The following is a 13906-nucleotide window of genomic DNA, read 5'->3' on the forward strand; positions in this document are numbered from 1 at the left end:
ATGGTGCGTATGGGTTTCCGGGTGCTCCAGCCGCATTCGTCGGTTTTGGGTGACGACGGTTTCGAGAGCCATCCTGCTCCCGTCTTCAGGTCGAAGTGGAGAAGCTTAATTTTCCGCCGAGTTATATAGGCAGGCCCCTGGGCGCTGATTGGCCAGGACCCTCTTCCATGTCTTATCGATCGGGTAGCCGTGGTCTCTATTGAAGTTCTTCGTTTTGTATATCTCCAGGGCTTCTCTTATTTGCTGTGGGTAGTAACGGCTCTCCTTTACCAGTATTCTTGCCTTGTCGAACTCAATGGTATGTCCCGGCTCACTCCATGCGTGTTCTGCGATGGCCGACAAGTTGAACTGCTTCTGTCTCATGGCTCGGGCGTGTTCCTTCATCCTTGTGGCCATCCCTCGACACGTCTCTCCTACATATGATTTCCCACATGAGCAGGGCACTTGGTAGACACCCTCGTATAGCTCCTGTGGGATTTGGTCTTTCGGCCCGGGCACAGCGTCATGGATCTTGGTCACACGGTTGAATCGGGTGACCACGTCATGTTTTTTGAGAATTCTGGCGATCCTCTCCTAATCGCCTCTTAGGATCGCCAGAATTCTCAAATAACATGACGTGGTCACCCGATTCAACTGTGTGACCAAGATCCATGACGCTGTGCCCGGGCCGAAAGACCAAATCCCACAGGAGCTATACGAGGGTGTCTACCAAGTGCCCTGCTCATGTGGGAAATCATATGTAGGAGAGACGTGTCGAGGGATGGCCACAAGGATGAAGGAACACGCCCGAGCCATGAGACAGAAGCAGTTCAACTTGTCGGCCATCGCAGAACACGCATGGAGTGAGCCGGGACATACCATTGAGTTCGACAAGGCAAGAATACTGGTAAAGGAGAGCCGTTACTACCCACAGCAAATAAGAGAAGCCCTGGAGATATACAAAACGAAGAACTTCAATAGAGACCACGGCTACCCGATCGATAAGACATGGAAGAGGGTCCTGGCCAATCAGCGCCCAGGGGCCTGCCTATATAACTCGGCGGAAAATTAAGCTTCTCCACTTCGACCTGAAGACGGGAGCAGGATGGCTCTCGAAACCGTCGTCACCCAAAACCGACGAATGCGGCTGGAGCACCCGGAAACCCATACGCACCACAATCCCTAGAAGAACATTCATCACCTTAGATGGATTCAAGTTCACTGCATTGAAGGAGGCAAAAAAAACTTGCCAAAGAAGTCGTCAAATCACGACTGTAGCTTCCGTTGCATAAACTATATGTGCTTTATACTGGATGAAAAGAGGCAATAAATACATCTTTTTCTTCATGCTCAATAGCTTTTGTTGATAGCATTCGCCGGCAGACGTTGTGATATCTATCGTTACCTTCCATAGTCGGACAGTAAATGTGTGCAAATGCTTCTGTTTTTTGTTAATTAATTAATTTATAAATGCGCTCAGGCTCTTGTGCTCCATATTTGAGATCCCTGCGTGTCCCTGCCTAGGAATTGTTAGTGTACGTTCTTAGTGTGTGCTAACTTCCTACTCGTCCCAAAACAAGGAATGCTCGAAGAGTGGTGCCATGGGGTGGCTAGTCGATGCACTACGCAGAGGAATTTTCAAACATTCTGGTTTACTGGATTTGAGTTCCTCAGTTGTATGTATATTTCGCTTTGTTAAAACTTTGGCGGGTACTCGTCATGTTAAATGAAAACTTTTGAGCTATGTTGCTGCATCAATTTTTGGTGTCCCGACCAAATCTGATTGCTTTTTCAAGGGATTCTAATGAAGTGGGAATTTCTATTCATATATGTAGATATCCGTGCCAGGGAGTGGGAGTGGGAGGTTTTAGGAGTGGGTTGTTAAGTGTTTTTTTTTTGGATTACAGGTTGCCAAATACGACGTACTTATGCTGGTGTCCCTGTTAAAATTGTTCTTCTCCTCTTTTGTTATTTTGATGGCTTCTCTGACGAGTCTCTGTTTGATACCTTTCACTTTGGCTACAATTTTTGCTTCTTTAAGATCAATTGTGTGGCCCAGCGCTGCATGTTTGGCTAAGTCAAAGACTGAAACCCATAACTTTTGCACAAAGCTCCCATTGAAGTTCCCCAATGCAATTTTTTCATGCTACCTTTCCATTATGGACATAGATTTACATTTGCACTTTTTAGTTTGGAATCCCAATGGAATCTTGAAAAATTTGGGATTATCGAGTAAAGTAGCAGATAAACCTCAATTACAAAAACCCGATTGCAAGGTTGGCGTGAGTAAGTGCTAGTCGGTTTGAGCTTTGATGATTTTGATGCAGTTTCCCTTCACTAGTCAAACTTATAACAGTGCCTCATTGTGGTAAACCATGAACAAAGAAATGCATATGTGCTGAATAGTATAGTTGCCGGATCATAGAATACTAGACTGGAGAGGGTTAACCTGCATTATTTTTATCATTAATTTTACATTTTTCTATTAGGTGACGTTGCATGGCGTTTGTATGACACCTATGGGTTTCCTGTTGATCTGACGCAGCTGATGGCTGAGGAAAAGGGTCTCAGGGTAGATTTGGAGGCATATGAAGAAGCCAAGAAGAGAGCCCAGGTACTGGCAAATGTTTTATTGACACCAATATCTTTTTTTTGCATGATAGTGGTAGTTGCACTGAAATAATCATTCTTCCGTCGTGAAAAAATGAGTATGTTGTTGTGTGAGACGTTCATAGGAAATTCATTGTGTTTTCATTCTGAAAAACTCAAGGTGGACTAATGGAAGATAAGGAGGAAATGCATCTTGGATGGATCTTACCAAATGTATCTCTAGTTTTTATTGCTTTTCCAGAATTTTTTTAACCCTAAGTTTAATTGTGGTTATTTAGCATAATGCTGGACAGGGCTCATAGAAGTCAAAAATAATGGTGGAATATGGACAGTATTGTTGCTTTAGAGCAGAAAGGTGAATATTTTGTGGTGGTCGTGGCTGGGCGGCATGGGTTTGTGCTGACTTGGTGCTATGTACTTGACTCTATTCCTCAGGATACTTTTTTTCTCCGGCTCAGAGAGACTTAATTCATGAACTTAATTTAGAATACAAAGGAAAGTCACACGGTTCTTCAGAAGCTGCTGGGAGATTAGGCCAGGAGCCACTAGAGACTTGGAGGTTACGTGCTAAGCTTTCATTGACTGAGAGATAAGAGTACATAGATAAATTTCAGAGCTACACTGAGATCATCATGTTTGGGCCTTTGTTATGCTTCTAAGTCTGACAGAGATGATGGAATGGGAGGGATATTTTGCTGAATGGACGGCTATAGGAATCCCCTTCTCCCCCAAAACAACTAGGATTTACCCTTTCTATTTCAGAGCTGCTTCTTGGAGGAATTAAATTTCAAGAATTTTTGTTTTAAAAATGTGAAAATTTTCAACTCAATCACAATTATTACATAAGCTACATATTTCATCATTAAACTTTCCTGCAAAAAAACATATTGTTTAAATCTTTCTTAAATAGAGGTGAAAATATGTATATTTTTGATTTTGTTGAGAAGCAACATTTAGTAATTAGGGGTTAAATAAATGCTTGGTGGGACTCAATAGTCAAATTACTCCAATGCCCAACTTCTTTTCTGCCATTTAAGTGGCAATTTGTAGATGTACACATGCCTGCATTTTTCCTCAAACAGCATTGATTAAAATAACAGATGACATAGGACTTTCAATGGATAAGCAGAAAATAATATTGGTACTCTTCGACTTTAGTAAAGCTTTTGATTGTGTTAACCATAGTATACTTTTAAAAAGACTATCTAATTTGAAAATATCTACTTCTGTTTTACAATGGTTCCGTTCTTACTTGAGTCAACGTTTCCAGGTGGGTGAATGATCGGAAAAACAATATACATTCTGAATTACTACCTGTCGAACATGGGGTCCCCCAAGGGTCAATACTGGGGCCATTGCTCTTTGTCATTTACATTCAGGACCTCCCAAATAAGATACATCATTGTAAGTACCATCTATACGCTGACGACTTGCAGATCTATATTGACTGCGATTGCAATGCGATCTCTAGCGCCATTGCTCAAGTTAATGAAGATATCTCAATGATATGTGAATGGGCGTCTAAAAATTGTCTGAAACTAAACTCACAGAAAACAAAGAGCATTATAATAGGCAGTGCCATGGTCTTGTCTTCCAAACATCGGCTCACTGCCCAAAATTCAAGCTAATGACGTAGAAATAGATTATTCTGAAAAGGTTAAAAATTTAGGCGTTATTCTAAATAAAACACTAACTTGGGACGAACACATAGTATGCATCTCTAATAAGGTAATTAAATCTTTGCACCAGCTAAAATGCTTCCGTAACCTAATGCCAATACCATTGAGACTCAAACTAGCGAATGCTTTGTTGATACGTCATATTGATTACTGTTCTGTGGTGATGTCGAACATTAATAAATGTCAGATATCTAAATTACAGAAAATACAAAATTGTATCTTGTGTTCGTTATGTGTGTTGCATATTATGCATTGCATATTATGAGCATTTCACTCCATATTATAAGGAATTAAAAATTTTAAAAATTTAAAAAAGAAGAAAATTTCAAATGGGTCTCTTTATGTATAAACTTTTAAAAATTGAAACTCCTTGTTACATTTTCCAGCCTTACATAGATAACCTAATGAAAAAAAAAACAAGATTTACAAGAAATAAAAATAAATTAATTGTACCTATTCATAAAACAACCATGTACCAAAATTCATTTTATATTAATTCATGCTATATGGAATTCGATTCCTCAAGAGTTAAAAAATATCCCAACATTCAATAATTTCAAAAAGTCTTTGTTTTCTTTTTTTTTTATGATACCTGAATTATATAAGCATCCGCAACTTGCAATTTATGGGTTTGTATGTTTTTTGTAAGGTTTTTGATTTTGTTTCATGTTTTTGGAAATCTGTATAAAGGTGGTTGTTTGAGTTGGTTGGTTGAGTGTTTCATGATTTCTTCTTTTTTTATGTTAACCTTCTCAGCCTGAGTGTTTATGATTATTTATTTATTTCGGCTCCAAAGGAAAGGAATCCTAGACCCAATAAAGTTTATTTATTTATTATACTAATGGCGAGTCGCAAAAACTGAGAAGGAAGAGCTGACCTTCTCCACGACATGCACACAACAGAATACTTGCATGCATTTCTAATAAGAATGGCAAAAATAATTCTAAAAATAGGAAAACAGGCGACACAGAGCAACTTGTAGTCTATTCCGTGGTGACGTAAAGCGACTTTTATTTGAGCCCCGAAATTCAATCATTTTTTCCCCAAGGATTTCCCCAATTATGATTTCTCATTCAAAATGAAAAAAATATAAAAGTTTTCCTAGAACCTTCATTATTTCCCGTGAATAAGGAATTGGTGGTCGTAATTATTCCCACCTAGTAACTTTAAAAAACTCGTACGAAATAAATGAGAAAAACTCAAAAAAATCTATTTCTTTTTCCGTAACCAATATAATCAAACCCCTATTGAAAGGATCATTCAGAAAATGAGTTGCAAATATATTATGGAAGAATGTTATGAGTTAAAACGGCATAATGTAAATATTAAGTTTAAAAAATAATAAAAACAGCAACAGATTATTCAACTGTGTTTAGCGTGTGTATAGTGACCGTATTTTGAAATACGAAAATATTTTTCGTCGATGAGATGGAAGAAAGATGATGACTAAATATTGTTCACAAAAATTTTAATAGGACTAAAACGATAATAACAAATTTCAAATGTGGCAACATTTAGTACAAATATTCAGAACAGTAAAGAAAATATCACATTTAAATTTTATTGTAATGGAAAAAATCTTACAAATTAAAAAGTACTCCATAAATGTAAAAGAAAGTTCACAAAAAATATAAACTTTTTCAAAAACGGAAGGCATATCCAGGTAGCCTAATCCAGTGTGTGTGCGGGAAACCATCATGAGAGTAGACAGAACAGAGCAGAGGAGCGTGGGGAGCGATTGAAGGACATAGGCCGGCGTGGCATCAATGTGATGCCACCCACCCGTTGGCAGGTCCTACGCTGGGCATCAATAATAATAATAATAATAATAATCTTTATTTGCCGGAAAGACAATTATATGCAATACATAAATTGTATAAGGCACATCAAAAACACAGGTTGGGTACAAATAAAAGATATAAGGCACAAACAGCAAAGTGAGGTGAGCATATATAATATTACTGTGACAGGTACTCTGATATAGAGTAAAAGCAGCCTGAAAGTAAAAAGTCTTTCAGCTTGTTTTTAAATACCCCTTGACTCATGGGATCTTTTAGCTCCATAGGGAGCTTATTGTACAAAAGTAGACTCATAAATTGTTCACCACAGGCAGCACTTTTAGTCCGTACATAGGGGACATGCAAATCTTTGTGCTGCCTCGTATAATGAGTGTGAATGCTGGCGTTTGGGACAAAGTCTTGGAAGTTAGTCTTTACTTTGAGAAGTATGGTGAATATATAAAGACAGGGCACAGGTAATATTCGTAGATCTTTAAACAATGGCCGACAGGGTGTCCGATAGGGTTTGTTGGACAATAAGCGTACCACTCTTTTTTGAATTTTGAATATGGTAACGGCATGTGGAGATGAACCCCAATGCAGAATGCTGTACAGAACATGAGAGTGGAATTCACCATAATACAAGAGTAGCAGAACATCTAGTGACACAGTGGAGCGTATATACCTGATTAGATAACACACAGAACTGAGCTTACGTGCCAATTCGCTGATATGCATTGCCCAGGAAAGATTAGAATCAATAGTCACACCCAAAAACTTTGTACTCTCAACTTGTGGTATACATGCACCGTTAAGGTCCACAGTGATCTGCCTATTATTTTTTCCAATATTTGTGAAGTAGATAAGTTGAGATTTACAAACATTAGGCTTCAAACAATTTTTAACACACCATTTATACAACTGCTGGGATACAGAGTTAGCAGAGGTACATAAGCTATTCACTTGAGATGAAGTAACCACAAAATTGGCATCATCAGCATATAACACTGGGGTGATATCAGAGGATCGAGAGACAAAGTTAGTGAGATCATTCACATATACTAAAAACAAGATAGGGCCAAGAACAGATCCTTGGGGGACACCTTGGGAAATAACTTTTGGTGGGGAAATAAATTTCACACCATTGGACACTACAGCAACAGTCTGTGATCTGTTGGCGAGGTATGATTCCAACCAGAGAAATGGAATACCTCTAATACCAAAATAGGATATCTTATTCATAAGAATTTTATGGTTGACACTATCAAAGGCCTTAGATAAGTCATAGAACAAGCCAAGTACTTCAGCTTTGTTATCTAGAGCATTCAGAATTATATTGACTGCCTGAGAAATAGCTTGGGAAGTTGATCTTTTCTTTCGAAAACCATATTGATGGGGAGAAAGATAGTTATTTGATTCCAGGTAAGAGGTCAATCTGTTGTAGAAAATTTGCTCGAAAACCTTGCCAAGCTGATTGATAATTGAAATTGGTCTAAAGGAGTTAAAATCATGAGCAGAACCCTTTTTCTTGTAAAGTGGGATAACTTTAGAACTCTTTAGAGAATCTGGGAAAATTCCTAGCTGGAGAGAGTTGTTAATGAGTAGTAGAAGAGGAGATTTAATGTATTCATATGATAAACATATTAGAAAATGGGGGACATCATCAGGACCAGCACAATACTTAGGGCTAGACTTGAAGATGATAGAGGTCAATTCACGTTCAGAGCAAGGATGAAGGAAGAAGGAGGTAGGTGAGGGATGAGGTTGGAGGGGGAGGAAATCAGGAGGGGGGGATAAGCCAGAGGGGCAAGAGAAGTGATCATTGAAGGCAGATGCTAGTTGAAGAGAATCAGTGATGAAATTGCCAAAGCTATCCTTGAGCTGAAGGTGAGTAGGATTTACATTCAGTTTTGAACTATTTATAATCTTCCAAATGGCCTTGGACTTATTATCAGCAGATGCAATTTGAATGTTATTATAGTTATGTTTAGCTTCAGAGATCATTTTTCTATATTTCTTTTTCAGCTCTTTGTGTCGAGACTTAAGTTCAGGATTATTAGCCTGGTGACAAGCATATGCAAGGTCTTTCAGGATGTGAGAAAGGTGACGTATGTCATCTGTGATCCAAGGATTACAAGGAGAAGGTTTAGCCTTAATTTTGGTCACAGGAAATGAAAATTCAAAGAAGGCTAAATATTTATAGTAAAATGAATTGAAACTAGTGTTAAAATCAACTGAGGAGTAGACCTCATCCCATGACTCATTATCCAATAAGCTTAGGAAAGTTTCTATATTGGATTGGGACCAAGAGCGACCCATACGAAATTTGATGGGGGCTGCAGTTGTGATTGCAAAGGAAGCTACAATAGGATAGTGATCAGACAGGTCACACTTGAGAACCTTTGAGACAGTAGATGTAGGGTCAAAGTTAGAAATGATGTTGTCAAGCAAAGTAGAGGATTGGTCTGTCACACGGGTAGGTTGATCAATGAGAAGAAAAAGATTAAAAGACTTTAGGAGGCAAAGAAAGTCTTGCTGGTCCTTGCTGTCCTTTGACATATCTACATTAAAGTCCCCAGAGATAATCAACAGTTGATCAGGTCTGGTAAGGGTTATTTCATCCAACAAACAGTGAAATTTCTCCAAAAAGAGTTGAAAACAGCCAATAGGAGACCTATACAGTGTCAATACACAAATAGAATAGGTCCCAAAGATAACATCGGCCATAGAGAATTCAAATGACCGTTCTATCAATAGATATTTGTAGGAAGTATTTGAGGCAGCCACTTCAAGATCATTTTTACCCAGAATCATGACACCACCGTTTTTAAATGATGATCGACAAAAGGAATCAATAACTTTGTACCCAGGTACAACAATAGAGGCTAACTCATCCTCCTTGAGCCAGTGCTCACATAAACACACAATAGTTGGGTCCATTTCAGCTAGAAGAACTTCAAGCTCACCCAATTTGTTGCTAATGCACTGTACATTGGCATGAAGCACAGCAAGAGCCTTGGCATTTAATGAGGTAACCTTTTTTATCCCTGCGGCAGGTTCACATGAACCCTCCGAAAAAAATAACGCTTAACCATGACATTCTTGGGCCAAAAAGCAGGGTCCATTAAGATATTTTGACTTTCAGAGTCCACTGAAACACGAAAGGAGGAATAGTCACCACGAGTGTATCAATGCTATGCCATCCGCACTCAAAGGGTTAAGCAGATGGATCGGTATTTATATAAGTTCAGTTCTCAATTGTATTGGACTTCTGCCTGCAAAACAGCCATGTTGCATCAATCTGGAATACTTCCTCTCACAATTCTTGAAATGAAATTCTATACATTTTGTGGGAAGTCTCGATTGTAGATTTAAGATGTTGATGAGTGTGTTGTTGATGGTGTCCCCTCTATGGTGCAGCTGGCGTCACAGGCCAAGGGCTATGGAGTGGAGGATGTGGTCTCCCTGGACGTGCATGCCATCACGGAGCTGAAAAATAGAGGACTCCCTCCGACCGATGACTCTGTCAAGTACAGCTACAAGGCCACTGGGAAGGGTCAGGACGCAGAATATGGTGAGTGAGAAGAAATCTGTTCTCTGCTCTACACTCGTATTTACTGGGTTATTCATCATTTTTATTGTTTTACTGGAATGGATGAAAGATACCTGAAAAGGACTTGTAACGTTCCCAGCCCAGTGTGGGTCATATGTTAAAGTGGCTTCTAGCCTTTGGTGTCAGGAAGCAAAGAATCACATATGAATATTTAAAGGCTTTACCCAAAGTTTATTCCATTCAAAATCCCAATTCAATGTACAAATATCAAGTAATGAGTTAGTGCGTCTAGAAGAGCCAAAATTTAAGATACTTGGGAAGGAGATGAGGTGCTGGTGATGGTTTGGGTGGATAGCAAAGCACTTTGGTAGTTTCGACTCCCTCTGACAGATACATTGTGACGGAACCATCAGTGAATGGCATTAGAGTACTTTGAATGCCATTTCATAGCTAGCGGAGTTTATGAATGATAACAGGGTCCCCACTCAACCGTGAAAACCTTAAAACCGTGAATAAGCCGTGAATTTCGTCCACCGTGAAAAAACCAGGAAAAAGCCGTGAATTTTGCCATGAAACCTTTAAAATATCTCAATCTTGATAATAATACTACGATTTACTGATCAAATTCGATATGTTAATCATGTTTCATGGTCAGGCACTCGCAGACTCTTAGTCTATGCATTTCTCTACACAAGAATATTCGAAGTGTAGTAATTGGTCCATACTATATGACGACACATGGCCAATATTTTCCATTTTAATGGCGGAAGTCTGTTAATTTGTCTAAGCGTTTCAATTTCAGTGATAGCTTGGAATGGACTTGTATTCGAAAAAGGACGAATGAAATAACTTGCATTTCTAATGGACCCAGAATGAACCGTTTACAAAAATTATCTGATTTGTAACTCGAAGTTTGGTTCCCACATGAAATTAGGGCACATGCCATATGCTTAGAAATATGAGTTTGCCATTGGAATTTTACTAAAGGAAACATTTCTACGGCAAATAGGCTTTCGATTTATGGCAATAGCTTTCAAAAGACTACGCTCACCTCATTTGGATCGTTTGAAGATTGCGGTCCTGTCGTATAAACCGGTGTCCCAGGGTCAAATTTACTATAAAAAATTTGACCAACTAAAACTATTTAAAATATTTGCATCAAAATTTTTGTCCAAATATTTTGAAGCAACTGGACGGGGGTGTCCCACGATGCATCTCATTTTGATAAAAAACAAACGAAAGATGATATTTATGTAAACAAATTTGGAAACTTGTGGAGGTGAAGGATTCGGTCTTTTTTAGCAGGCAAAATTGTCTGAACAAGCCTCTTGAACATTAAAGAGGCGAAAAAAAGAAAACAGAAGGAATGCTGAACTTTGCCTTGGCTGGAAAGGGGGTATGAAAGCGTTGGAATAAGCATGCTAAAGATGTTGGAGAAGGAGTTGGTCCCCGATGTTCCCATATATTATCGATAATAATTGACGATAAGTGAGGATATTTTCATGTCCTTATCAGCAAGGTTGAGGACAGAATAAAACGCCAGGATACAAACCTAAGGCAGTTTATTCCCGCGAGGAAAATGTTATTAATAAATGATGGACATTGTGGTTGAGGAGATGTTATGAATAGTGCTGTAAGCGTGCATTTAAATCACATTTTCTCACCTAATCTAGCAGTTGCTAAAATAAGGTCCTCATCCTATAATCATAGTAATAGAAACAGGCAGCTGTAGTGTTTCACAGGTACAATCGTCAGTTCATATTAGTCATTTCTCCAGCTGCTCGATCGCATTGTATGCCCTCCACAAAGCTAACCTGTAGAATTCGGCCTCATTACCTTAAGTAAATCTTTTATTCTTTCTAAAACATCCCTCCTTGTATTGCGATTTGAAAGATCGCATCCTTCTTATTAAAGATCAATTAATTATTACGGATTTCCTAGTTGAGAGTTTCCATCACCTATCAAGACCAATTTTTGCTTTCTCTCCAAAACATCCCTCCTTGTATTGCGATTCGAAAGATCGCATCCTTCTTATTAACCCATTATTCCCCAGCCTGCATATAGGGCTTTTACCTTAGGTTATTTCGTATTTTATGGTTTATTATGGCCTAATTAAGATTAATTTTTAGAAAAAAATATTATATTCATCGTAATATATGATTTACATAATGTTGCGTTTACGCAACGCTGGGAAAACCCCGGTAAATAAAATCAAAAAATAACTTTTTAAAACTTAGGTTGCGTATTTTATTTTTATCGTCTTTTCTGATGTAATGTTCAATAATATTCAGCGTGGAATTAAACGTAGCACTTTTCACAACATAACTTATCTTTGATTTGTACACTCGACATCTTTGCCGGGAGTTATAAGTATGCTTGCGGATGAAATGCCCAATTCTCCCTTCACGGGCATCTCTTGGTATGTCATTTTTCCTAAGGTGTCCCGCCAGCGGGCACCGATTTTTATGCCAAGTCGGCATATTCATCAGCATTGTATTGGAAACGATTACTTGCCTCAGTAAAATTTTACGATCTCAGACCGAAATTCTAGCAAAGGAATTTCTTTGCCCGTGACTTTGGCGTAAAATCACCACGGAATCAACTTTGGACTATCAACCCCTTTTCGGAATAGAGGTTTTTTGCCCTAAATTTGGATATGGTAACATGCAACATAATTATTGAGTAAATCTACCTCTCCCATTCCCTGATTATAATCGTTGATGATACAGTAAAATTCGGTTATAACGCGGGTCTAGGGGGACATAGCTTACACCCGCGTTAACGGACAACCGCGTTATAACGGGAAAATACGTGGGAAGCAATAAAAAACCCTTAAAGGTAATTTTTATAGCCAATTTATTTGCGTAATACATTATTAAAATATTTATTTTATGATTTAGACGCTCTACTTTAACGGGAGTTACTAAAATACTCTGATATTTTCTTTTGTCGCGGTAGTTGATGGCGTTTCTTTGTCACGTAATTTTTTATGCTTTGCAAGTGCAACAAATGAATACTATCGCAATCACTTTGTCCCTCCAACCAATTCATCAATTCACTTATATTATGTAATAAATGGCCAGTTTTTGGCATCTCGACCTCACATTCGTCTTCTTCATTCTCGCTCTCATCTTCCGATGATGCAGCTGTTTTTGCGCGGCTCTGGACTGCAGCCACAATTTCTTCGTCACTCTTATAAGACGATACAGGAGTTTCCTCGTCTTCGCGAACCCAGGCCTCGAGATCACTCACAAATAGTTTATTAGAAAGAACATCTGAAGCTTCACGTGCGTCCTCTTCCGTGAAACCCAAAAACTCGTCTTCGTCTTCCATGCTATCGCCCGCTGTATACTCGCACTTTGACCAGCAATTTAGGATTGTAGCTGAAGTTATTTTCTTCCATGCCAATCCAATATTATAAGCCATATTCTTCAGGGTGACTGTTTTCAGATATTCTTGTACCTGCAGTTCTGAATTTATTACACTAGTGAGCAATTCCCGCCGATAATGGGCTTTAAATGCTCTAATTATCCCTTGATCCATGGGCTGAATAAGAGCTGTCGTATTTTTTGGTAAAAACGAAGCCACTATTTTGCCATCCCTCGATATCAAGAGCTCAGAAGACGGATGGGCCGGACAGTTATCTAACAGAAGTAGAGCCTTCTCTTCTAACTTTTTTGATCTTAAGTGGCTCTTAACCGATGGAACAAAATCTTCATTGAACCAAGATAAAAAAATGTCTCGAGTCATCCAGGCATTCTGACTGTTTTTGTAATTTATGGGTAGTGCTGTCATATTAACGTGCTTGAAGCACCGAGGACTTCGATTTTTACCAATACACAGGGGTTTTAACTTGTGACTTCCTGATTTGTTCGCGCACAGTAATAAAGTCACTGATCTTTCTTTGCTCATTTTTATTCCGGATTTATTTGCCGACTTCTTAATATCAAGTGATTTTGTTGGAAGCAATCTGTAGAAGAGAGCGGTTTCATCGCAGTTATACAATTGCTCTTCAGTGTACTCACCCTCATCAATCATCTTGCGTAAAGTCCCACAGAATTCTCTAGCGGCTTCACTGTCACTGGAACGAGATTCTCCTTGCATGTTAACTTGCGCTATCCCGTGGCGAATTTTCCACCTCGATAGCCAGCCAGCAGAAGCAACAAAATCATGAGCACCACCAATTTGTTTATTTAATTTCATTGCCTGTGCTTGTAAAAGTGGACCGGATAATGGAACACCTTCACTGCGCTTCTGAACAAACCACGTAAACAAACATTCATCCACATCACCAGCAGCACTCAATC

At 38.8% G+C, this 13906-nt stretch overlaps 1 protein-coding gene across 2 annotated transcripts in view; it reads left to right on the forward strand.

Moving 5' to 3' along the window:
- The window catches only part of LOC124169056 (alanine--tRNA ligase, cytoplasmic), a 253582-nt gene that overhangs the window by 86146 nt on the left and 153530 nt on the right, over window positions 1-13906 (forward strand). For both annotated transcript variants that reach the window (XM_046547527.1, XM_046547526.1), the window contains exons 10-11: window positions 2469-2593; window positions 9467-9620. In XM_046547527.1, the coding sequence (XP_046403483.1) occupies window positions 2469-2593; window positions 9467-9620 (279 nt within the window). The remainder of the gene's footprint in view (window positions 1-2468; window positions 2594-9466; window positions 9621-13906) is intronic.

Source organism: Ischnura elegans, chromosome 12 (assembly GCF_921293095.1).
Source record: "Ischnura elegans chromosome 12, ioIscEleg1.1, whole genome shotgun sequence".
Classification (NCBI taxonomy): domain Eukaryota; kingdom Metazoa; phylum Arthropoda; class Insecta; order Odonata; family Coenagrionidae; genus Ischnura; species Ischnura elegans.